This window comes from Hypanus sabinus, chromosome 3 (genome assembly GCF_030144855.1).
Source record: "Hypanus sabinus isolate sHypSab1 chromosome 3, sHypSab1.hap1, whole genome shotgun sequence".
Classification (NCBI taxonomy): Eukaryota; Metazoa; Chordata; class Chondrichthyes; order Myliobatiformes; family Dasyatidae; genus Hypanus; species Hypanus sabinus.
The window spans coordinates 8,701,837-8,729,584 of record NC_082708.1 but is presented as its reverse complement, the minus strand read 5'-3'; the positions used below and the strand labels follow the sequence as shown (position 1 = coordinate 8,729,584).

General features: G+C 44.4%; 1 protein-coding gene across 4 annotated transcripts in view; it reads right to left on the bottom strand.

The window, feature by feature from the left end:
• Positions 1-27,748, bottom strand: part of uvrag (UV radiation resistance associated gene) — a 444,495-nt gene that overhangs the window by 360,269 nt on the left and 56,478 nt on the right. For all 4 annotated transcript variants that reach the window (XM_059963685.1, XM_059963683.1, XM_059963687.1 and 1 more), the window contains 2 exons: positions 27,414-27,488; positions 17,291-17,376 (listed from right to left, as the gene is read on the bottom strand). In XM_059963685.1, the coding sequence (XP_059819668.1) occupies positions 17,291-17,376; positions 27,414-27,488 (161 nt within the window). The remainder of the gene's footprint in view (positions 1-17,290; positions 17,377-27,413; positions 27,489-27,748) is intronic.

The following is a 27,748-nucleotide window of genomic DNA, read 5'->3' as shown; positions in this document are numbered from 1 at the left end:
TGTTGCTTTCCTGTGACAAAGCTCCATATAGACATGCTCCATAGTTGGGAGGGATTTATCTGTGATGGACATGGTCGTATCCATTAACTTTTGTAGGATTTTCCATCCAAACTATTGGTGTTTCCATACTAGGCTGTGATGCAGCAGATATACTCTCCACTAAACATCTATAGAAGTTTGTTAAAAGTTTTAGAAGTCATGCCAAATCTGTGGAAACTCCTAAGGAAATAGAGGCATTGCCGTGCTTTCTTCTTAATTGCACTTATGTGCTGGGCCCAAGTTAGTTCCTCCAAAACAACATCTAGGAATTTAAAGTTGCTAACCCTCTCCACATCTGATCCTCCTCAACTGGCACATGGATTCATGGTTTCCCTCTCCCTGAAGTCTACCATCAGCTCCTTGGTCTTGCTGACAGTAAGGACAGTAAGAGGTTGTCGTTATGACACCACTCAGCCAGATTTTCAATTTCCTTCATGTGCTGATTCATCAGCACCTCTGATTCAGCCAATGACAGTGTCTTATCAGCAAACTTGAATGCAGGATTGAAGCAACACATACAAAGTGCTGGTGAAACACAGCAGGCCAGGCAGCATCTATAGAAGTACAGGCGACGTTTCAGGCCGAGACCCTTCGTCAGGACTAACTGAAAGAAAAGATGGTAAGATGGGAGGGGGAGGGGGAAATCCAAAATGATAGAAGACAGGAGGGGGAGGGATGTAACTAAGAGCTGGAAAGGTGAATGGCAAAAGGGATACACAGCTGGAGAAGGAAAAGGTTCATGGGACAGGAGGCCTAGGGAGAAAAAGGGAGGGGAGCACCAGAGGGTGATGGAGAACAGGCAAGGAGTGATTGTGAGAGGGGCAGAGAGAGGGAGAAAAAATGGGGAGAATAATAAATAAGGAATGGGGTAAGAAGGGGAGGAGGGGCATTAATGGAAGTTAGAGAAATCAATGTTCATACCATCAGGTTGGAGGCTACCCAGATGGAATGCAGGATTGAAGTTGTGCTTAGCCACACAGTCATGTATAAAGTGAGTAAAGCTGGAGACTAAACACACAGCCTTGAGGTGCACGTACAGATAGGCAATTGTGGAGAAAATACTGCTGCCAATCTAAACAGACTGAAGTCTGCAAGTGATCTTAAACTATCACTTACGAGTTATCTTAAATTATGAGTTGCAGTAGTTGTCAAAATCTAGTGGGCAGAGGTTTAGCATGAGAGAGAAAAGAAAAAAGGGCCCCCGAGGGCCCTAAATATACAACTGTATATTTAGGTAAGTAACATAGATACAGCAAGGCTTAGAAGGATATGGGCTGAATGCAAGAACTTGGGCCTAGCTGGGTGGAAACCATGGGTCAGCATGGGCTCATTGAGATGTAGGGCCCATATCCACACTGTATTGCCCTATGACTTTGTTTCAGAATAAGTAAGAATTGCTCGTTTTAAACACTGCATTTGCAGTAAATCTGAAAAAAAAGCTTTTCAGCTCAGCATGAACAAGTTGGGACAAAGGGGCCGTTTCCATAGCAACACGCACAAAATGGTGGAGGAACTCAGGTCAGGCAGCATCCATGGAAATGAATAAACAATTGACCATTTGGGCCGAGACCTTTCATCAGGACTGGGGGGGGGGGGGGGGGGGGGGGGGGGGAGAGAAGAAGCAGAATAAAGAAAGTGAGGGGAGTGGAAGGAGGACAATCTAAAAGGTGATAGGTGAAGTCAAGTGGATGGGGGGGGGGAAATGAAATAAGCTGGGAGGTGATAGGTGGAAAAGGCAAAAGGCTGGTGAGGGAGGAATCTGATAGGAGGAGAGTGTAGACCATGGGAGAAAGGGAATGAGTAGGAGCACCAGGCAATGAGAAAAGGTGAGAGGCCAGAGTGAGGAAATGAAGAGGGAAGGGGGAGGGGCGGAACCTTTTTTTCCCCACATCATATTACTGAGGGATTGATGGGGTCAGGCAATATCTCTATATAGAAATGGTTTATTTATGAAATTGCTATAAATAATTTCTGCGGCTGAGATTTTCCTCAAAACTGGTTAAGGAAATAAGGATAAAATTGTCTACGTGGAAGCACTTCACCATATATCCTGAATTATGAAGTGGGGCAAACTACCTTGGAACAACATTTCTGCTGCTTCCTAGAGGTCCAGGAGTCCAAGTCAGTCAGGTCTAAAATTCCAACTGGTCAGTGGTCACAACCAGACAAATTACAGTTACACCAGAAGCAGGTTATAACATCAATACAGACAAGGTTGTGATATTTTTTTTTTACAAAGAACTGATTTTACATCAGAATCTTTCCAACCATGGGGAGTGAAGAACAGCATAGAACTGATGGAGTGTATGCTGATTATTTCTGTATTGTAACTTTGGTTGGAGATTCCATTCTATCATTTGAAATCAGCTCTTTCAGTAAGAACTTACATTTTCATGGGACCATTAACATAATTATTCCACACTTGCACATTTTGTGTCACTTATAGATTTTTGACTTTGTATTGCAATTCCGCCGCAAAATAAATTTCACAGTTGTCAGAGGGTAAAAAGGGCGAGTAATTTCAAGTTTCTGGGTATCTAAGGATATCGATACAATCACAAAGGCAGCAGGACAACGGCTATATTTCTCTAAGAGTTGAGGAGACTTGGTACGTCACCAAGGCATTTGCAGATTTCTACAGACATGCCATAAAGAGCATTCTAACTCATTGCATTACCGTCTGGTATGCTGGAGCCACTGCACAGAATTGAATTAAGGTGCAGAATGTTGTAAACTCAGCCAGCTCCATTATGTGCACTAGCCTCTCCAGCATCCAGGACATCTTCAAGGAGCAATGTCTCTAAAAGGTGACATCGATCATCAATGGATTCCAACACCCAGGACAAGCCCTGTTCTTATTGTTAGCATTAGGGAGGTAGTACAGAAGCCTGAAGACACATGCTTGACGATTCAGTAATAGCTTCTTACCCTCTGCCATCAGACTTCTGAATGAACATTGAACCCATGAACACTACCTCAATTTATTTACACTTTTCGCACCACACATTTAACTTTAATATATATTTATTGTAATATATAATATTTTAATTATGCATTGCAATGTGCTGTTGTTGCATAACAAATTTTATGACATATGCCAGTCAGAGGTATTAAATCTGATTCATATGTCAATGATAATTTGATTCTGAAAACATCTTAAGACACAAGATTATTGACAGAGACTGAAATCAAGTTCTTGGCATCCTGCAGTGAATATAATTTAATAACATGAATACAATAACTTGGACACATTGAGAACAATAATAATAAATGAACCAATGCACTCTAATAACACTTTTGTGTGTGACATATAGATTTGCTAAACAATAGAGTACTTGCACTCAGCAGCCCATCCTGCTCAGTAATATCTAATTAGCCATTCATGTGGCAGCAACTCAATACATAAAAGCATGCAGACATGGTCAAGAGATTCCGTTGTTGTTCAGACCAAACATCAGAATGGGGAAGAAAGGTGATCTAAGTGTCTTTGACCATGGAATGATTCTTGATGACAGATGGGGAGGTTTGAGTATATCAGAAACTGCTGGTCTCCTGGGAATTTTATGCACAATACTCTATATAGAATAATGCAAAAAATATCCAGTGAACAGCAGTCTGTGCGCAAAAATGTTCTGTTAATGAGAATGGCCAGGCTGGCTCACCAATAGGAAGGTGACAATAACCCAAATAACAGCGATGTAACAGCGACGTGCTGAAGTGCATTTCTGAACGCACAACGCATTGAACCTTGAAGTGGGTGGAATGCACCAGCAAAAGACCAGTCTGGGTTCCACTCCTGTACCTAATAGAGTCCACTGAGAATACTTTAACATAGTCAATGTGCTGCATGGCCCTGTAAAGCAGCTTTTAGTGTATGATCACAGATTAGAGTGTGTCTTTTATTATGCACAGAATAACTCCCTGCATAGAATGTGCAATGGAAGTGTACTTAATCACTGCTCATATTGTATATCAGTGCCTATGGGCTATACAAGTAATTCATTTAATCTGAGATGCTCATCATATGAAACATTGCCTTATGAGTCAGATTAGCAGCTTTTGCACAATGGCAAACTATCCAGGTGGACTGGGCAGAGTCAGGATGCAGGACAGAGAAGCAAACACCAAAATTGAGTTGGAAAGCAAGCAAGTGTACAATCCAGGCCAAACAGAAAGGGACCAGCAGTTCTATGAGGTTTGGAGGTATTAAGTATTAAGAGGTATTAATCTTTCCATCCCACTCCCACCTATCAGCCTGTGGTCTCCTGTACCATCAGATGATGTCATTGTTAACATTCCAGCAATCAGAATGAATAGCTTTCACGTAAAGAAGAACTAATTACATTTATTCCATTATTGCTTTTTCAGGGAGAGAACAAAGGCATGCTCTGTCTCTGCCCTACCACCAAAGTCTCTGGAGTTTAGTGCTCACAAGCTCATGATATTGAATGATATTCAAGACAAGCAACATGTAATGTTTTCGGAGCACCTGTCTCGCTGTATAGAAACGTACCTTAGGTTTCAATGACCATGATTGAACGAGAACCTGCATGGTGCCAGACATGGGAATAAAAACAGAAAATGCAAAACATGTGCACTGCAGAAGAGCAAGAGTGAGAGGGGATGATTCTTCTAGGGGTGAAACCTCCACAATTTGTTAGCTTCAGAGAGGTTCCACCACCAGAAGTAACTTCCCCTCTCCTTCCTTTCACAGGTATCTGTTCCCTTTGCGACTCCCTGGTCCATTCTTCCATTCCCAGTCTGATGCACTTTCCCTTGCAGCCGCAGGTGATGCAACACCTCTTCCCACCCCATCACTGAAGGACCCAAACAAGCGTTCCAGATGAAGCAGGGACCATTCGCACTTCTTCCAATCTAGTGCACGGTGTTCAGTGTTCACAATACGGTCGCCTTTAAGGACAGGGTGAACATTTTACGAGGCACCTGTATTCAGTCAGCAGAGGTTAACCAAAGCATCCCATTGCAGACATTAACTTTTCTATACATAAGACATAAGGGCAGAATTAGTTAATCTGCTTCATCAGCTTCTATTGCCTTTCAAATTCACAAGAAGGGCCTTTTTGCAAAACTAATTCTGTTTCCTTCTCCCATTGCTGCTGCCTGACCCACTGAGCATATTCAGTATTGACACTTTTTTCCTGTGCTTTTTTCCAAATGTGGTACATGTCACTCAGCTGGACCCCCACCACCCAAGTTCATGTTCTCCTCTCACTGCTGCCAGCAGGAAGATGGTACAGGAGCCTCAGGATTCACACCACCATGTTCAGGAACTGTTATTGCCCATCCAGCTCTTGAACCAGAGATGATAACTTCACTCATCCCAATAATGAACTGTTCCCACAACTTTTGGATTCAACTTCAAGGATTCTGCAACTCATTTTACTGAAATTTATTATTCTTTTGATTATTTTTCTTTTTGTATTTGCAGTTTGTTGGCTTTTGCATGTTGTTATTTGTCCAACTTGTGTGTGAATTTTCATAAATTCTATTTTTTTTTGTATTTACTGAGAATGCCCACAAGCAAATGAATCTCCGGATAGTATATGGAGACATATTTGCACTTTGATAATAAATTTACTTTGAACTCTTGGAACCCAATAGGGCAGTGTAAATTTCCATTAATTGTCCTTCTACCAAAGGAGAGGATTACCTAACCAAAGGGAGGTGATGGGCGGGCAGGTGAGGAGAAGGGAAGGGGCAAGAGGGGAACCAGAATGGGAAATGTAAAAAGAAAGATGGGGGGGCAAAATTAGCAGAAGTTAAAGAAGTTGATGTTCATGCCATTAGGTAGGTTACCCAAAAGAATGAGGCTTTCCTCCCGCCTGCTCCCCCCTTCTTATCCAGTCTTCTTCCCCCTTCCTTTCCAGTCCTAATGAAGATTCTCAGCCACAAATGTCAACACTATTTCTGTCCACAGGTGTTGCTGAGTTCCTCTACTATTTTGTGTTTTACTCTGGATTTCCAGCATTTGCAGAATCTTGTGTTAAAGTAAAACATTTGACATGATTTAAATAGATTAAAGTCACGTGGGCACCGAAAAGCTGGCAGCAGTTTTTTTTCAAATTAAAAAGCAAAATAGTTAACTTAAATATAGGTTCTGACAGCCAGCAAGTCAGAGACTTCACTGCACAATCCTTGTCATCAGCTCAGGAGTGGCCAGGCTGCTGGAGGAGAGATCATCTTCTGGACGACACTGTTGAGATAACCAGTAAATAGGGGGTACAGATAACCAGTAAATAGGGGGTTCAGGAAAATCTACCATTATAACTACTGCATTCATCAAGTAAATTCATTAAATAACACCACATCTAAATTCACCAATGATACAACTGTTATCAGTAGATGGTGACAAGGAGGCTTACAGGAGTAAAACAGATTGGCTGTGAATGGTGTCACAACAACCACCCTACACTCAAGGGCAGTGAGACCAAGGAAGGGGAAATTGGGAAAGCACGCACCAGTACTCAGAGGGATCTGCAGTGGAAAGGGTGAACAGCTTCAAGTCCCTGTGTGTCAACATCTCAGAGGATCTATTCTGATCACAAAACACAGAAGGCATAACAACAGCTATACTTCATTAGGAGATTGAGGAGATTTGATATGTCACCAAACTGCAGTGAATTTCTAGATACATTATTCTGACTGATTACGTCACCGTCTGGTATAGAGGCTCCAATTCACATGATCAGAAAAAGCTGCAGAGAGTTGTAAATACTGCCAGCTCCATCAGACACCACAGGCAAGAGCCACCTCCCTCCTATCCCCCACCACTGAGATCATCTTCAAAAGGTGATACCTCAAGAAGCCAGCAAATGTCTTTTTTTCTTAAAAAGCCTCACCATCCAGGACATGAGGTCTTCTCATTACTACCATCAGGAGGAGGTAGCGGTCTCCAAAGACACACACTCAATGTCTTAGGAACAGCTTCTTCCCCTCAGTCATCCGATTTCTGAACAGTCCATGAACACATCCCCATTATTTAGCTTTTTGCATTTGTTTAATATTTCTTATTGTAACCTATAACATTTTACGTATTCTACTAGACTGCTGGTGCAAAACAAATTTCACAAAACTGATAATAAACATGACTGTGATTTAGAAATTTAGTAAAGTGATTCTCCAAGTATGTAACATAACAACATATTTTTAATTGTTGGAACAATTCAACCAAAAAGTGAGCTACACTCCATTCCACTTCTATCCTGCTTTTACTCACTAACTGTAGCATTCTATTGCTTCTCTCGCTTGGTGCCACTTAGATGCTGGTTTCTCTGCACATAATGTTTCGGGCTGCAATTTGCCCACACAGTGCCATCTACTGCAATTGCTGCAGCACTGCAGAGTGTATCATTGGCAAAACACAAGTTTATTTCATGTTGAAACTCACTACTGTACAGTATCCAAGTTTTGTTTAAATGCCCATTATGCCTCTGATGTTTTCACGACTGTCAGTCACTCAAGTCCTAAATGGAGATGCAGGAGTACCATCACTCTCAGATGCAGAAAGACTATTCATTGTGATTTCCGGAACTATTTTGTTTTACCAGTCAGAGTTGTTCAGCCTAAGCTACACCCCCAAACACGGTGGATCACTCTTAATCTGGCCTCTACCCTTTGACCTTTTAGGAATGGGCGACCATACCAAGTTTGAAAACTTGGCAAAAAAAAAGAATTTGGGCTTATGTCCGGAGCCTAGTTCAACATAATGGTGAAAGTGGGAAGACTTAATAGGGGCACACAGAATCACATGGGAGCAGTTGGAGCAGACAGAAACTTCAACTGCCATAATGGTTAATGACCAGGGAATATAAACTCAAGGTAATGTGGAAAAGATCTGGGGAAGATAAAATTTTAGAATCAGAATCAGGTTTACTATCACTGACATATGTAGTGAAACTTGTTTTGCCACAGTACAGTGCAATACATAAAAATTAGCCATAAGCTGCAATCAGAAATATAACAAAAACTAGTGCTAAAAAAAGTAAAAGACTGTGAGGTAGTGTTCAAGGGTTCATGGACAGTTGAGAAATTTGATGGCGGAGGAGAAGAAGCTGTTCCTAAAACATTCAGTCTGTGCCTTCAGACTCATGTACTTCCTCCCTGTGGTAATAATGCAAGGACAGCAAGTCGTGGTTGGTGAGCATCCTTAATGATGTATGCCACCTTCTTAAGCCTTCGCCTTGTGAAGATGTCATCAATGCTGGGAAGGCTGGTGCTACAACACTGCAGCTTTTTTCCGATCCTGTGCATTGGAACCTTCATACCAGACTGGGGTGCTACCAGACAGAATGCTCTCCACAGAACATCTGTAGAAATTTGCTAGAGTCTTTGGTGACACAGCAAATCTCCTCAAACTCCTAATGAAATATAGCCACTTGCATCTAATGCATCTTCATTGTGATTACATTATTTGTGATTTTAAACAATAAGTCCTTATGAAATAAACTTTACTGTCTGAAGATTTAATGAAAGGATATTTAATAATCCACTATATATAGCTCTTTGGAAATCCTGTCAGTCTGGCATCTGGCTTTTCTGCTGGTGATTTCCCAGTTCTGTTTCCAGAAAATCAGAGACCATGTTTCTAAGCTCCCTTTAATGCATTTTTAATTAACTTCTTTTTCGATGTTGCCCAGTAGAATAATACATTTTTCTGGTGTAGCTTTAGAGTATTAAAAGCAATATCCCTCTGTAGTCCAGAAAATCTGCTAGTACAGCACTGAATGAATTAGATTACTGGAGCTTCCCCCTCACCCCCCCCCCCCCCCCCCGCACTGTGGCTTTAAAAACCATTAGGTTAATATTTGGCAAGCCAATAATTTGCAGATCAATGTATTTATTATATTTAGAGATAGAACAGATCCTTACAGCCCAACGAGCCATGCTGCCCAGTAACCCACCTATTTAACTCTAGCCTGATTACAGGACACCTTACAATGACCTAATAACCTACTAACCAGGACATCTTTGGACTCTGGGAGGAAACCAGTACACCCAGAGGAAACCCATGTGTACATGGCGAAAATGTACAAACAGCACCAGAAATATACTCCAAACTCAATGCCCCGAGCTGTTGTAGCGTCAGGTTAACGCTATTACCGTGGCACCCAATTATGTGTGTGGCATTAAGTAGGCAGCATAAGTACAGTTTTACTCACTTGATAATATTTCGGTGAACTTTTCCAAACAAGCAGTGAAAACTAAATCTGAGAGACAAATTCAAAAGTGCAGTTCTACTGCCCTCTGGTGTTCAATATCATACAAGTTCATATGATTCAGAAAAGAATTTGATCATAAAATTTTGTTACATTCAGTTGTAAAGACCTTGACCTTAGTTCTCTGATTTTGCCAATTTACTTACAAACATTTTGTCCCCATCTTGGTCATTATGTATTTATCAATTGGCTGATTGGTTGACATTTCAGAAACTCAACTGTGATATGGGGAGTCGCTGATCGGTTGTGTGGCAAACTTCATGCCTAAAAAACTTCAGAGGACACACCACAATAAAAACACACTGATGATCATCTCCTCATATGGTGATGAAATGTTTGCAAGCAAATTGCTAAGATCGGAGAATCAATCAGAATCAGGTTCAATATCACCAGCGTAAGTCGTGAAATTTGTTAACTTTGCGGCAGCAGGACAATGCAATAAATGACAAATATATTTTTTAATGAATTATAGTAAATTTATATATGTATATTAAATAGTTAAATTAAGATAAGTAACACAAAAACAGACATTTTTAAAAAGTAGTGATGTCGTGTTCATGGGATCACTGTCCATTTAGAAATTGGATGGCAGAAAGGAAAACGCTGTTCCTGAAGTGCTGAATATGTGCCTTCAGGCTGCTGGACCTCCTTCCTGATGTTAACAATGAGAAGACGGCATGCCCTGAGTGGTGGGGGTCCTTGATGATGGAAACCTCTTTTCTGAGGCATCGCTCCTTGAAGATACTATGGAGGCTGGAACCCATGGAAAAGACTAACCTTACAACTTTTTGCAGCTTGCTTTGTTTGACCCTATGCGGTAGCACCCACCTCCACCCATACCAAATGGTGATGCAGCCAGTCAGAATGCTCTCCACAGTACATCTGAAGAAAGTTTGAGTACAATTCAACCCAGCCATCAACCACCCAAACCACACATTCTCCAAATTATTTACACCTTGAGCTTAATCTCTCTAAATTTAGCATTATTCAATCTCACTCAATATCTTAGTGAATGAAACCTCAGAGCAGAACACCAAGAACCAAATCTTCACTGAATAGGTTGTTAAGCAACTACATTTGCAATTACTCACAGTGAAGAAAAGTGGGGCTATGGCACAGTGATTAGAAGAGTCAAAGTTGATAATTCCTCCTGCTTTAGTCTGGAGGCTGGCTGAGCTGGCACTAGGAGCAATCCAAGCACCCTCACCACAGTTGCATGGGTGAAGAGACCGCTGCCCACTATTGGAATTCACCTTAGAAATGTGCAACATATACGGGCCACAACTTGGTAAATGCTGCCTGACCTGCTGAGTTTCTCTAGCATTTTGTGTGTTACTCTGGATTTCCAGCTTCCTTCCCTCCAGTAGGATGGTGGCACATTCAGACAGCAGCAATCTGGGATCCAATCAAAGTTGTATTTGTTCGTCCTATATGTCTTTTTTTAATGATCCCAAGTCACTGCTGGTTATGAAGAACATCAAGTACTGCGACAATCCCAGCGGCAAGCTGCTTGACAGTGATGGAGCTGGACTTACTGCACATTGTTGCAGTGTTGTCATCTGGAATTTTTGCACACCATTGTGGTGTGAAAGTGCACAATTCAACACACCAAGCAAGTGATTATCTTGCAAACACAAGGAAATCTGCAGATGCTGGAAATTCAAGCAACACACACAAAATGCTGGTGGAACAAAGCAGGCCAGGCAGCATCTATAGGGAGAAGCACTGTGAACGTTTTGGGCCACGACCCTTCGTCAGGACTAACATCTTTGATGCAGCAACCTATTGCAATTGGCCAGGGGATAGAGCAGGGACCTCTGCTGGGCACGATTGTGCTGTGCTGGAGGCTGGCCCCTCTGGTTGGTGCTGTTCGCCTGGTGCTTGCTACCCCCACTAGTCTTCACTCTGTGCTGCTCTCCAGTGTTCACTCAGTAGAAGAACAAGCTAGACCAGGTCAATCTCCAGTCATGCCACTCAGGGAATTCGGCTATATTTTTTTTCTTTGTTACTGTATGTTCTGAAATTATAACCACATGTTCTATCTGCTATTTGCAGTGTTCTGTGTGTTTGGTAATGTGTTTACTCCTTGGCAACAGAGGAACACTGATTCGTTTGGTTATAACTATGAATGGTTGAATGACAATTAAACTTTACCTTAAACTTATCTGCAGGATCTCCTGTGTCTATGAGCTCCTGTTATCAACCAGATACCCTTTCAAACTCCTAACTCTCACCTCAACACTATGCGTTTGTTTTTGACTATGGGGAAAAAATTCTGACCATCTACTCTATCTATAATTGTCATATATTTCAGTTTGCTTTAAAGTTCTAAGTTCCAAGTAAATTTGAAAGTATATATGTCACCATTTACAGTCTTGAGATTCATTTGCTTGCGGGCATACTCAGTAAATATAAATAAACATAACAGAATAATTGAAAGAATGCAACAGGTCCAACAACCAATGTGCAAAAAAATTGTGCAAAGACCAAAAGAACAAATAAAACAAACAAAATAATAAGCAATAAATATCAAGAACAACAGTCCATGAAAGTGAGTCCATAGGTGATGGAACAGTTCAGTGTTGCGTTAAGTGAATTTATACCCTCCAGTGCATGGTTGAGGGGTAGTAACTGTTGCTGAACCTGGTGCTGTAGGTTCTGAAGCTCTTTACCTTCTTGATGGCAGCAGCATGAAGAAAACATGACCTGGGTAGTGGGGGGTGGGGGGGGGGTGGTCCCTGATGATGGATGCTGCTTTCCTGCAACAACACTCCACGGAGATGTGCTCAATAGTGGGGAGGGCTTTACCCATGATGGACTGCGCCGCATTCCTACATTTTGTAAGATTTTCCATTCAAGGGCCTTGGTGATACAGCCAGCTGATATACACTCCACCACATATCTACAGAAGTTTTAGATGTCATGCCAAAGCTTCACAACTCCTACGGAAGCAGAGGTGCTCCTGAACTTTCTTCGCAATTGCACTTAGTGCTGCTCTCAGGTCAGGTCCTCGAATGGTAACACCGAGGAATTTAAAGTTGCTGACACTCTCCACCTCTGATCTGCCGACGAGGACTGGCACATGGCCTTCCAGTTTCCTCCTTCTAAAGTCAATAATCAGTTCCTCCACTATCAGAGTATACTGATTTCTGACCATGCCCCAATTACTCTCTCTCTGAACTTTCCTGGTCTCCCTCAGAGGAATAAACACTGGCGCTTTGATTCAACTTTATTGTCGGATGATGATTTTTAAAAATTTATTAAGGATCAGATAATGTTTTATTTTAACACTAATACATCACCTGAAGTGTCATCCCAGATTGTCTGGGATGCCATGAAAGCATATCTGCAGGGTCAAATAATCTCTTACACAGCAAATCTCAACAGAAGATCCTGTGCAGATCGAATAGACCTCATTAACCAGATTAAAGAATTGGATCAACTGTATACTCAAACTAAGAACCCTGAACCATACAAGAAGCGTGTTGAACTCCAAACTAAATTTAATCTTCTGTCTACTCAACCTGTTGAATGCCAACTTCTCGAAAGCAAGAGTCGCTTTTACATTCATGGGGATAAGTCTGGTAAATTTCTAGCCAATCAGCTGAGGTGTTCCAAAGCCAAACAACATATTACAAAGATCCGGAAGGAGAACGGAGACTTTACATCGGATCATTTAGAAATTAATGACACATTTAAAAATTTTTACTCTCGGCTTTATTCCTCTGAATCTTTGAATGACAATATCTCTGTTGATCAATTTTTAAAGAATGTGAATATTCCTTCACTTTCATTTGATTTTAAAGCCAAACTTAAAGCACCTATATCATCAGAAGAAATATCTTTTGCAATTTCTGCACTGTCCTCAGGGAAATCTCCTGGACATGATGGGTTCCCTGTAGAATTTTATAAATCATTCTCTTCACTTCTTTCTCCTCAGTTACTTTCAGTATTATCTGACTCGTTTAATTACGGCAAATTGCCACCCTCTTTCAATGAGGCATCTATTATTCTTCTATTAAAAAAGGGTAAAGACCCAACAGAGTGTTCCTCGTAAAGGCCAATTTATTTGCTCAATGTTGATGTAAAGATCTTAGCTAAAGTTTTGGCTTACAGATTAGTAACCGTTATTCCCTCCATTATCTCTGATGACCAATCAGGTTTTATTAAAAACCGTCTCCCTTTTTTTAACATTCGGCATTTATTTAATATTTTATACTCACCTCCAACTGGGATTCCTGAATGTGTTATTTCCCTTGATGTGGAGAAAGCATTTGATCGTATAGAGTGGAACTACCTTTTTGCAGTCTTAGAAAAATTTGACCTCGGTCAAAGTTTCATCTCTTGGATCAAATTGCTGTACCTGTGTCCTACTGCTTCTGTTTTAACTAATTTTCAGAAATCCCAGGTATTTAAATCTCAAACGTGGCACCCATTAGGGATGCCCCTTAAGTCCCTTTCTCTTTGATTTGGCTATAGAACCTTTGGCGATAGCATTTCGAAATTGTCCTGAATTGACCAGAATTTGGAGAGGGGGTGTTGAGCATAAAGTTTCTCTTTATGCTGATGACTTATTACTCTTTCTCTCAAATCCGTCTACATCCTTACCTCCAATGTTTTCACTTATTGACCAGTTTAGCCAGATCTCTGGCTATAAACTTAATTTACATAAGAGTGAACTTTTCCCAACTAATAAAGAAGCACAAGAACCAACATTTCGTGATCTCCCTTTTAAAGTAGTCCATCATCAATTTACTTATCTTGGAATTACAGTCACAAGGAAGTTTAAAGATCTCTTTCGTGAAAACTTTGCCAATCTTTCATATACTATAAAACAGAGTCTGGTACAATGGTCACCTCTATTTATGTCTTTGGTAGGTCATATTAATGTTGTTAAAATGTATGTTCTCCCCAAATTTTTATACTTATTTCAATCTATCCCAATTTTTATTCCTAAATCTTTTTTTGATTCCTTAGACTCTATTATTTTGTCATATCTGTGGAAGAATAAGCGCTCTAGAATTAATAAAATCCATCTCCAAAAATCTAAAAAAAGAGGGTGGCATGGCTTTACCTAACTTTCGTTTATATTATTGGGCAGCTAATATACGTTGTGCTACCTTTTGGTCTTTCTTCCATGGCCAACCCGAGTGCCCTAATTGCGTGGCAATGGAGTCGAGCTCCACTAAAGAATTATCTATCTCTGCACTTCTTGGCGCTGCACTCCCTAGTAGTCTGTCCAGATTAATAGCTAATCCTCTTGTTAGACACACTTGGCGTATATGGGCTCAGTTTAGGAAATGCTATGGTTTCCATGGTTTTTCCATTTCCAGCCCTGTAGTACATAATCACCTTTTTTTTACCTACTACGTATGATTCAGCATTCCATGTTTGGGATAGTAAGGGCATTAGACATTTTGAAGATCTTTTCATTGATAATCGCTTCGCTTCTTTTCAGCAGCTCTCTGTTAAGTTCAATCTGCCCAATGCTCAATTTTTCAGATATCTCCAAATTAGACACTTTATTGCTCCTCTAATTCCTAACTTTCCTGAAATGCCTGCGAAAAATGCTATGGACTTATTTCTTTCCATTAATCCACTAGGTAAAGGTTTAACATCAATTATTCAAGATAAATTAGCAGCCTTACGACGGGCCCCTGTGGATAAAATTAAAATGGCATGGGAGCAGGATTTAAATACCTCCTTATCTGATGAGAGTTGGGACTCGATTCTCAAATTGGTTAACTCAACCTCTCTTTGTGCTCGCCATTGCCTTTTACAGTATAAGATTGTTCATAGAGCCCATTTGTCCAAATCTAAACTATCTCGATTCTACCCTAGCGTTAGTCCACTCTGTGATAAATGCAAGAGGGGCAAGGCCTCTCTCATTCATATGTACTGGTTCTGTCCTAGCTTGGAGAAATTTTGGAAAGATGTCTTCACTACGTTATCGTATATTCTGAATCAGCACCTAAAACCAAATCCCTTAATTGCTTTGTTCGGTTTCTGGGGCGAGACAGATTTACGTCTGAGTCCGACCAAATGCCGAATATTATCCTTTGCCTCTCTCCTGGCTAGACGCTTGATCCTCCTTAGATGGAGAGATGTTGCCCCGCCCACTCATGCTCAATGGCTTAACGACATTATGGCCTGCTTGGACCTTGAAAAAATTCATTATTCAGTTCTTAATTCGGATCTAAAGTTCCATAAGGTCTGGGGACCTTTTATCGAGTACTTTCATAACCTTCCTCTTGACTAGGGTTTTTTTCCTTTCAGTCCCTTGCTTTCAGCTCCCTTTTTTTTTCCTGGTAGTAGGCATTATTATCCTCTGTTGCTAAGTGTATTCACAGTCTGGGAGTTTGATTATCCTGATTTATATTCTCTATATTGTGTTGTGGTTGGTCTGGAGTTTTTTTTTTGTGTTGTGGGGCTTGCTTGGGGAGGATACTAAGTTTACTTGTCTTCAATTTAGGTGCTTTTTTAACAAAATTCTCTTTCTTTGTATCATATTGTCATTGTATGCTTAATTTTGCACTGTATTAATGTTCCACATTTTGATTTGTGTTTTTTTAATTTGTAAAATATATTAAAAAACTAATTAAAAAAAAACAAAAAAAAATCAGCTCCTCTGTCTTGTTGACATTGAGTAAGAAGTTGTTGATGTGGCATCACTCAGCCAAGCTTTCAATCTCCCTCCTCCTATATGCTGATTGGTCACCGCCTTTGATTCAGCCTACGACAGTGATGTCATCAGCAAGCTTGAATATGACATTGGAGCTGTGCTTAGCCACACAGTCCCAAGAGTAAAGCAAGTAGAGCAGGGGACTAAGTGCATAGCTTTGTGGTGCACCTGTGCTGATGGAGACTGCAGAGGAGATGTTGCTATCAATCCGAACTGACATACACGTTACCATGTGCTACCTTGAGATTCATTTTCTTGTAAGCAGTACAGAAAATACAATAAAATTTACAAACTACACAAAGACCAATAAACAAAGTGCAGTGCAAAAAAGGTCAAATGGACTCTTGCCTTATTCCAATTACGTTCCTGTAAAAGATGTATAAAATTTATGTTTGTTATTCTTGTGAATCCTGCTATGATCTCTGTGCCTGTGATGCAGCTGCAAGTAGGCTTTTCATTGTACCAGTGTATATACCTATGTGTGTATATGACAATAAATGCAATTTTGCCTTTGACTCATGTTAGCTGTAAAGGAGAATTAACTATGAATGAAGTGTATACAATAGATGCCACCTTGTGGAACACAGGGAAAGATTGTTAAAGGAAATAGATATACTTTTAATTGGCCCCAACTAACAGATCCCTCTCAAAATGTGCTTTATAAAGGATACAGGAACATACACTCAGTGGCCACTTTACTAGGTACACCTGCCTGTTGAAGCAAGTATCTAATCAGCCAATCATATGGCAATAACTCAATGCATAAAAGCATACAGACTTTGTCAAGGGACCCAGTTGCTGTTTAAACCAAACATCCGAATGGGGAAGTAATGTGATCTAAGTGACTTTGACTGTGGAATGCTTGGTGGGGGTGGATCGAGTGTCTCAGAAACTGCGGAACTCCTCCATTTGTTTATTTATTCAAAACTGAGTTTACGGAGAATGTTGCAAAAAGCATTAAGAAACATCCTGTGAGCAGCAGTTCTGTGGGTGAAAACACCTTGTTAATGAGAGGTCAGAGGAGAATGGCCAGACTGGTACAAGCTGACAGGAAGGCAACAGTAACTCAAATAACACATTACAACAGTGGAGTGCAGAAGAGCATCTCTGAACATGCAACACATCAAACCTTGACCTGGATGGGCTACAGCGGCAGAAGACCACACCATATTCCACTCCTGTACCTAATAAAGTGTCCACCAAGTGTATTATTACAGTAAATCAATGCCTTGTCAGAACAATTTTCAATGCACTCCAATCAAATATCAAATCAACGACACCAACATATCGTTCCTATTGGAGTTTGGTGTCAATAATCCAGGCAACTCCTTACCTGAGCAGAGAGAATACACTGTAGGAATTCCTCACGGAACTTAGGTCCACTTGCAGAAGACTTGTTCTCTTCTTCTCAGTGAGATCCTTTGGGGGGAGAAATAAGAACAGATCCTATCAGTGGGTAGGTTGTATATTTTTAAAAGGTAAATCTTATATCAGCTGGACTGTGAAAGCACCCTCCTACTGCATAATCTATAAATGGCTAAGCTCCCTCTTTGGAGTAAATGAGGGTAGAGGTGACTTGAGAGAGATGACCAGACACAATGATAAGAGTGGATTGCCATAGACTTCTTCCCAGGGCAGAAATGGCTAATACGAAAGGGCATAATTTTAAAGTGATTGGAGAAAAATATAGGGAAATGTCAGAAGCAAGCTTTCTTTTAAAAAAAAAGAGAGGTGGTGGTAGAGGCTGAAAACTTGGGAGCATTTAAGAAACTCTTAGCTAGGCACATGATGATAGAAAAATGGGTGTCCACGTGGGAGGGAAGGGTTAGATTGACCTTAGAACAGGTTAAAAGTTCGGCACAACATCATGGGCAGCAGGGCCTGTACTGTACTGTTCTGTGTTCTACAGCAGGTGCTCCCAACGTTTTTTATGCCATGGACTCAGGGCTGAAATAGTTGCCACAAGAGGACACAGGTTTAAGGTGCTGGGGAGCAGGTACAGAGGAGATGTTGGGGTAATTTTTTTACTCAGAGATTGATGAGTGCATGGAATGGGCTGACGGCAGCAGTGGTGGAGGCGGATACAATGGGGTCTTTTAAGAGACTTTTGTATAGGTACATGGAGCTTAGAAAAATAGAGGGCAATGGGTAACCCTAGGTTATTTCTCAGGTAAGGACATGTTCGGCACAACTTTGTGGGTCCAAGGGCCTGTATTGTGCTGGAGGTTTTCTATGTTTCTATGACTCCAACCATAAATGGATGAATAGAGCCCAGGTTGGGAAGCCCTGTTCTAGAGAGGGACAGCTGAAAGGAAATGTGCAGGGCACATTTTACAGAGAGTGACTGGTGCCTGAAACAGTCTGTCATGGGAGGCAGTGGAAACAGCCATAATGGTAGAGTTTCAGAGGAATTTAGACAGGCATATGAACACACAGGGAATGCAAGGTTATGGATCATGTGTAGGCAGATGGTTTGCTCTGGTTTGGCATCATGATCAGCTTAAGCTGAGAGGTCATTTCCTGTGCTATACTATTCTGTGTTTCACCTGAAACACGATTAAAAGAAACTGATCTGATGAACTAGCCGTTCCTCGGAGCACATTTTCCTCTACCTGCACTAGTGTTATGGTGGGGAATAACGAGTCAACATTTCATACGACACCTTCATCAGGACTCAGCCCAAAACACACCATCACACTGAGCACGGCGGCCCCCCAGGGCTGTGTGCTCAGTCCACTGCTGTTCACTCTGCTGGCCCACGACTGTGCTGCAACACACAGCTCGAACCACATCATCAAGCTCACCGATGACACGACCATGGGTCTCATTTGCAAGAATGACAAGTCAGCCTACAAGAGAGGAGGGTGCAGCGGCTAATGGACTGGTGCAGAGCCAACAACCTGTCTCTGAATATGAACAAAACAAAAGAGACGGCTATTGACTTCAGGAGGGCACGGAGCGACCACTCCCTGCTGAACATCGACGGCTCCTCGGTAGAGATCGTTAAGACCACCAAATTTCTTGGTGTTCACTTGGCAGAGAATCTCACCTGGTCCCTCAACACCAGCTCCATAGCAAAGAGAGCCCAGCAGCGTCTCTACTTTCTGCGAAGGCTGAGGAAAGTCCATCTGCCACCCCCCATCCTCACCACATTCAACTGGGGTTGTATTGAGAGCATCCCTGAGCAGCTGCATCACTGCCTGGTTCGGAAATTGCACCATCTCAGATCACAAGACCCTGCAGCGGATAGTGAGGTCAGCTGAGAAGATCATCAGGGTCTCTCTTTCTGCCATCAAGGACATTTACACTACACGCTGCATCCGCAAAGCAAACAGCATTATGAAGGACCCCACACACCCCTCATACGAACTCTTCTCCCTTCTGCCATCTGGAAAAAGGCTCTGAAGCATTCGGGCTCTCATGACCAGATTATGTAACAGTTTCTTCCCCCAAGCTGTCATACTCAATACTAATCTATTGGAGTTTATCGAGGATGTAACCAGGAAGTTAGACAAGGGAGATCCAGTGGATGTTGAGTACCTTGATTTTCAGAAGGCATTTGATAAGGTCCCACATAGGAGATTGGTGGGTAAAATCAGAGCTCATGGCATTGGGGGGGGAAGATATTGACATGGATAGAAAACTGATTGGCAGATAGAAAGCAAAGGGTAACGGTGAATAGGTGTTTCTTGGAATGGCAGGTGGTGACTAGTGGGGTGCCACAGAGCTCGGTATTGGGATCACAGCTGTTTACGATTTAGATGAAGGCATTGAGAATAACATCAGCAAGTTTGCTGATGATACTAAACTGGGTGGCAGTGTGACATGTGATGAGGATGTTAGGAGAAATCAGGGTGGCTTGGATAGGCTGGGTGAGTGGGCAGATACTTGGCAGATGACGTTTAATGTGAATAAGTGTGAGGTTATCCACTTTGGGAGTAAGAACAGGAAGGCAGATTATTATCTGAACGGTGTAGAGTTAGGTAAGGGAGAAATACAAAGAGATCTAGGAGTCCTTGTTTTTCAGTCACTGAAGGTGAATGAGCAAGTGCAGCAGGCAGTGAAGAAGGCTAATGGAATGTTGGCCATTATTACAAAGGGAATTGAGTACAAGAGCAAGGAAATCCTTTTGCATTTGTACAGGGCCCTGGTGAGACCACACCTGGAGTATTGTGTACAATTTTGGTCTCCAGGGTTAAGGAAAGACATCCTGGCTGTAGAGGAAGTGCAGCGTAGATTCACAAGGTTAATTCTTGGGATGTCTGGACTGTCTTACGCAGAGAGGTTAGAGAGACTGGGCTTGTACACACTGGAATTAAGGAGATTGAGAGGGGATCTGATTGCAACATATAAGATTATTAAGGGATTGGACAAGATAGAGGCAGGAAATATGTTCCAGATGCTGGGAGAGTCCAGTACCAGAGGGCATGGCTTGAGAATAAGGGGTAGATCATTTAGGACAGAGTTAAGGAAAAACTTCTTCTCCCAGAGAGTTGTGGGGGTGTGGAATGCACTGCCTCAGAAGGCAGTGGAGGCCAATTCTCTGGATGCTTTCAAGAAGGAGCTAGATAGGTAACTTATGGATAGGGGAATCAAGGGATATGGGGACAAGGCAGGAACCGGGTATTGATAGTAGTTGATCAGCCGTGAACTCAAAATGGCGGTGCAGGCTCGAAAGGCCGAATGATCTACTTCTGCACCTATTGTCTATTACCCAGAGCTTGGACTGACATCTTACTACCCTATTGGCTTGTTTATTATTTATGGTATTGGCTGCACTGTTTTGTGCACTTTATGCAGTCCTGGGTAGGTCTGTAGTCTAGTGTAGTTGTTTTTTTACGTAGTTCAGTCTAGTTTTTGTACTGTGTCATGTAACACCATGGTCCTGAAAAACGTTGTCTCATTTTTACTATGTACTGTACATAGCAGTTATGGTCGAGACGACAATAAAAGTGACTTGACTTGAAAACACTGACCATTTATTTCCCTCCATAGATGCTGCCTGACCTGCTGAGTTCTCCTGTGTTGCGCAAGATATCCAGCATCCACAGTATCTCTTGGGCACTGGCGTTATGTTCACGTTTATTAACACACTCATGGACGGTATTGTAGCGGTGTGCTACACTCAGCGCTAAAATTATGACACGGAGTCGGTAACTGCAGTCGAAGGAAAAATCTTTATTCGAAATCTTCAGCCTCACTTTTAAGCCTCCCTCAACCTGCCCCCCATGGCGCAGAGGCTCCAAAGCTCTGTGCTCGCAAACCCACGTAGGCTATCTAATTGTGAGTCGGTTCGGATGTGCCAGGAAATGGGTCGCCACATAACCCCCCCCCCCCCAGAACCAGCGATACACCCCCCAATGTCCACAGTCTGGGCCAGAACCTGCTTGGGAGGTCGGCCTCTGCGCCGAGGTGCCGGAAACTCGGCCGGTTGCGCCAGGTCCACATGGGCCGGTTTGAGGTGGTCCACCGTGAAAACCTCCTCTTTCCCCCCAACGTCCAGCACGAACGTGGACCCGTTGTTCCGGAGCACCATAAACGGCCCCTCGTATGGCCGCTGCAGCGGTGGCCGATGCCCGCCCCTTCGCACAAACACAAACTTACAGTTCTGTAGGTCTTTGGGTACGCAGGTCGGGTGCCGCCCGTGCTATGAAGTGGGTATGGGGGCCAGGTTACCGAGCTTCTCGCGTAGTCTGCCCAGGACTGCTGCGGGATCTTCCTCTTGCCCCCTTGGGGCTGGTAGGAACTCCCCGGGGACGACCAGGGGCGCGCCGTATACTAACTCGGCCGACGAGGCGTGCAGGTCGTCCTTGGGCGCTGCGCGGATGCCGAGTAGGAGCCAGGGAAGCTCGTCCGCCCAGTTGGCGCCTCGCAGGCGGGCCATGAGGGCCGACTTCAGGTGACGGTGGAAACACTCCACTAGCCCGTTCGACTGTGGGTGGTAGGCAGTGGTGTGGTGCAGCTGAGTCCCCAAAAGGCTGGCCATAGCTGACCACAGGCTGGAGGTGAACTGGGCGCCTCTGTCAGAGGTAATGTGGGCTGGTACACTAAAGCGAGATATCTAGGTGGCGATCAGGGCTCGGGCGCAAGATTCGGAGGTGGTGTCGGTGAGCGGGACCGCCTCTGGCCATCTTGTGAACCGGTCCACAATAGACAGGAGGTGCCGCGCTCCGCGCGACACTGGCAGGGGGCCCACAATATCCACATGAATGTGGTCGAAACGCCGGTGGGCGGGATGGAACTGCTGCGGTGGGGCTTTGGTGTGCCGCTGCACCTTGGCCGTCTGGCAGTGCATGCACGTTTTGGCCCATTCACTGACCTGTTTGCGGAGTCCGTGCCAAATGAACCGGCTGGAAACCATCCGGACAGTTGTCCGGATGGAGGGATGCGCCAAGTTATGAATGGAGTCGAAAACGCGGCGCCGCCAGGCTGTCGGGATGACGGGACGGGGCTGGCCGGTGGCGACGTCACAGAGTAGGGTCCTCTCACCCGGGCCCACGGGGAGGTCGAGCTGCAAACCGGAGACTGCGGTTCTGTAACTCGGAATCTCCTCATCCGCCTGCTGCGCCTCTGCCAGTGCCTCAAAGTCTACCCCTTGGGAAAGGGCATGAACAGTAGGGCGAGAGAGCGCATCCGCCACGACATTGTCCTTACCCGAGACGTGCCGGACATCCATCGTGTATTCAGAGATGTAGGACAGGTGGCGTTGCTGGCGGGACGACCAGGGGTCGGACGCTTTCGTAAACACAAAGGTAAGCGGTTTGTGGTCCGTGAACGCGGTAAAGGGCCGACCTTCTAGGAAGTACCTGAAATGCCGGATTGTCAGGTAGAGCGCCAACAGTTCCCGGTCGAAAGCACTGTATTTGAGCTCGGGTGGTCGCAGGTGTTTGCTGAAAAACGCCAGGGGTTGCCAGCGACCTGCGATGAGTTGCTCCAGCACCCCACCGACTGCCGTGTTTGATGCGTCCACTGTGAGGGCGGTAGGGGCGTCCATTCTGGGATGTACTAGCATTGCGGCGTCCGCCAAAGCTTCCTTCGTTTGAACGAAAGCGGCGGCGGACTCCTCGTCCCAGGTAATGTCCTTGCTCGGACCCGACATCAGGGCGAACAGGGGGCGCATGATCCGGGCAGCTGAAGGGAGGAAGTAGAAATTGACCATACCTACGAATTCCTGAAGGCCTTTGATCGTAGTGGGTCGGGGAAAGAGGCGGACCGCATCTACCTTAGCGGGCAGAGGGGTTGCCCCGTCTTTAGTAATCCTGTGGCCCAGGAAGTCAATGGTATCGAGTCCGAACTGGCATTTGGCGGGGTTGATTGTAAGACCGTACTCACTCAGTCGGGCGCAGAGTTGACGGAGGTGGGACAGATGCTCCTGACGACTGCTGCTGGCTATGAGGATGTCATCCAAATAGATGAACGCGAAGTCCAGGTCCCGTCCCACCGCGTCCATTAACCGCTGGAACGTCTGTGCGGCATTCTTCAGGCCGAACGGCATGCGGAGGAACTAGAAAAGGCCAAACGGGGTGATGAGAGCCGTTTTGGGGACGTCGTCAGGATGCATCTGGATTTGATGGTACCCTCGGACGAGGTCTACCTTGGAGAAGATCCGTGCGCCGTGCAGGTTTGCTGCAAAGTCCTGAATGTGCGGCACAGGGTAGCGGTCCGGTGTGGTAGCCTCGTTCAGCCTGCGGTAGTCGCCGCACGGTCTCCAGCCCCCCGTCGCTTTGGGCACCATGTGCAGGGGGGAGGCCCATGGGCTGTCGGACCGCCGGATGATCCACAATTCCTCCATCCTCTGGAACTCCTCCTTCGCCAGTCGGAGCTTGTCCGGAGGAAGCCGCCGAGCGCGGGCGTGGAGGGGTGGTCCCTGGGTCGGGATGTGGTGCTGTACGCCATGTTGGGGCATGGCCGCTGTGAACTGCGGTGCCAGAACCGATGGGAAATCCGCCAGGACCCTGGTGAAGTCGTTGTCGGACAGCGTGATGCAGCCGAGGTGAGGGGCTGGCAACTGGGCCGCACCCAGGGAGAACGTCTGAAAGGTCTCGGCGTGTACCAGTCTCTTCCTGGGCAGGTCGACCAGTAGGCTGTGAGCCCGCAAAAAATCCGCACCCAGAAGCGGTTGGGCTACGGCGGCCAGTGTGAAGTCCCACGTGAAATGGCCGGAGCCGAACTGTAGCTGCACCTGACGGGTGCCATAGGTCCTTACTGTGCTGCCATTCACGGCCCTCAGGGGGGGGACCCGGTGCCCTGCTGCGGGTGTCGTAACTCGGAGGTAAAACGCTGATCTCAGCCCCAGTATCGACCAAAAACCGGCATCCCGACCTTCTATCCCACACATACAGGAGGCTATCCCGATGGCCAGCCGCCGTAGCCATCAGCGGCGGCTGGCCCTGGCGTTTCCCGGGAACTTGCAGGGCGGGCAACAACGGCGGGCTTCTGCGCCCCACCGCTGGTGGTAGAAGCACCAGTGTTCATTGGGCCGGGGGTTGGCAGGCTCTGCGGCCGGGCCTGGACTGGTTTGCTGCCGGGAGCGTGGCTGGGAGATCTGTGCGATGGACGCCCCGCTCACCTTTTTGGCGTTCCACAGCAAGTCCGCCTGGGCTGCCACCTTCCGGGGGTCACTGAAATCCGCGTCGGACAGCAGCAGGCGTATGTCCTCGGGCAGCTGCTCCAGGAATGCCTGCTCAAACATGAGGCAGGGTGTGTGTGTGTCGGCGAGAGACAACATCTCATTCATTAAAGCCGATGGAGGTCTGTCTCCCAAGCCATCCAGGTGCAGTAAACGGGCAGCCCACTCGCGCCGTGAGAGTCCGAAAGTCCTGAGGAGCAGGGCTTTGAATTCCGTGTACTTGCCATCTGCCGGGGGCGACTGTACGAACTCCGCGACCTGGGCCGCTTTGTCCTGGTCGAGGGAGCTCACCACATAGTAGTAGCAGGTGTCTTCTGAGGTGATCTGGCGAACGTGGAATTGGGCTTCGGCTTGCTGGAACCATAGGTTCGGGCGCTGTGTCCAGAAACCCGGCAGTTTCAACGAAACCGCATGAACAGAGGCGGCGTCGGTCATTTCTGGTCCAAAAATCGTTTGGACCGTCGAGGTCACCAATTGTAGCGGTGTGCTACACGCAGCGCTAAAATTACGACACGGAGTCGGTAACTGCAGTCGAAGGAAAAAACTTTATTCGAAATCTTCAGCCTCACTTTTAAGCCTCCCTCAACCTGCCCCCCATGGCGCAGAGGCTCCAAAGCTCTGTGCTCGCAAACCCCCGTAGGCTATCTAATTGTGAGTTGGTTCGGATGTGCCAGGAAATGGGTCGCCACAGTATATACATATTCATGATTCACCATTGTTTACTGTCACTTCCAGTACACAATTGTAAAGGAGAATGAAATAATTGTTACTCTAGATCTGATGCACAAACCAGATTTTAAAAAGAACACAATAATAAATAATCACAACGAATATAAAAACATATGATAGTTTATATGCATAGATTGATTGTATGTCCATAAGGTGACGCTAGGTAAGAAGTGGTGCCTTAGGAAGGCAGCATCCATTATTAAGGATCCCCACTAACCTTTTCACACTGTTACTATCGGGAAGGAGGTACAGAAGCATAAAGACACACACTCAGTGATTCAGGAACAGCTTCTTTCCCTCTGCCATCAGATTTCTAAATGGCCACTGAACCCATAAACACTACCTCACTACCTTTTTTTTTGCACTACCTACTTTAACTTAACTATTTAATAGACATACAGGTTTCCCCCGCTATCCGAAGGTACAGCGTTCCTATGAAACCGTTTGTAAGCCAAAATGTCGTAAAGCAAAGAAGCAATTACCATTAATTTAAATGGGAACATTTTTTGAGCGTTCCCAGACCCAAAAAATAGCCTACCAAATCATACCAAATAACACGTAAAACCTAAAATAACACTAACATATAGTAAAAGCAGGAATGATATGATAAATATGCAGCCTATGTAAAGTAGAGATATTGTATGTATGGTGTAGTTTCACTTATCAAAATCGGGAAGACGAGCCAAAATCGATTTGGAGAGGGAAAAAAAAAATCGGCACATACACACCTACACATGTACACGCATCCGCGCGCACACAACTGCCCACACAAGGCTTCACAGTCATGGTAGTCTTTCTCGGGGTAAACACACTTATAAAGCACATGTCTTTTTTCATAAAAGCGAAAATCCTCTTTGGTTAGCAAAAACAGGTACTAACGTAGGTCTTTCGTAACAGCGAGCTGTCGTAAAGCAAACGTTCGAAAAACGGAGGCCATTTGTATATATACTTAAGTAACTTTTTTTTCTGTTTTTTTTATCATGTATTTGATTGCACTGTGACCGTAACTTTAACAAACTTCATGACATACGCTGGAAGCAGAGCGGAGTAACGATGACGTTAAACAGTGACTCCTTTGCTTGCATCTTCAGAAACAGCTCTATTTCCATCCTTAATATCTTTATGTTCCCTTTTCAGGGTTCTTTTGAAGACCCTGACCTGGAGTTACACACTGACTTCAATTCTTTGCGGGAATGGGACCCGCTCTCGGGGTTTCATAACTGGCCGTTGTTATTCAGCATGCCAAGGTCTCAGCCTAAGAGTCCTGCTCGGATTTGGAAGCTTAGGATCTCAGGGCTCTGGAGACAGGCAGATCAAGGGTCAGTGTCACAGAAGAAGACCTGTGAGTCGTCGGGGGAGTCGAAATATCTATGGCTGTGTGCCTGGAGACCCAAGATCTTTGGGCACAAAGCTAAAAAAAAAAGCGACATAACTGACTTTGAACATCGTAAACCAGCAAGTTGTTTATTATGTCACCCTGCTCACTGGGAAAACAGAGACACCTCTTTCTCTCTTATTAGGGAAGGAGAGCCTGTGGTATGTCATATACTGTGCGAAACGTGAACTCTTTGGAGTAACTGCAACTTTGTGTCATTGCTGTTGCTTAGCTCAAGCTTGAGTGCTCGGTGGCTGGTGCCGGTGCTTTTTCTCACCAGTGGGGCGAGGGGGAATTGTTGCCCGCTGCCAATTATGCACTGGAGAGTGGACTGGGGGGGGAGGGGGGAACTTTGGGGTTCTGCATTTGACAAATACACACATACACACACACAAAGTTCAGCTCTCTTCAGAAAATGGTGGCGTTAGTGAGCTTTCCTGATTGTGCAAAGCAAAATACCATTGTTGCCAAATCTATTGGACAGAATTTTGTTTGTATGGAAAAAATACTTTGTGCATGACATAAAAAAGCAATGTTTTACAACGTAATATGAACTGATCTGGCTGTGCTCAGCGTGCAGAGCCGGGGCAGTGATCTCAGTTTCTGGCTTTCCCGCCTGACCAACTTGTCCAATCGCACCAGGCAAGTGCATAATTTAGGTATTAAAAACGCAATTTTGTATTCTCAGATAAAATTAAAATGACACAAAGAAAGTGCTTTTACCTTATGGTCAAAGGGAGTTCCATAGTAACCATCATTCAGTCCAAATATTACCTCATTGGGATTACGTGCCCGAATCTAACTCAAACCAAGAAAAGTTAGTAAACATTTTGAAATGGCAGTGTATAATTTCAGTTTTTTAGACTTCATGCATTACAGTAGTGACAGCACTACCAAAATACATCTTTGACAATAAGATGCTTTGTGATGTAAAATTACTGATATTTCAGAAATTATATCGTCACAGGAAATAGAACCACAGAATCATAGAACACTACAGCACAGAAGCAGGTCCTTTGGCCCATCTAGTCCATGACGAACTATTAAGCTGCCTAGTC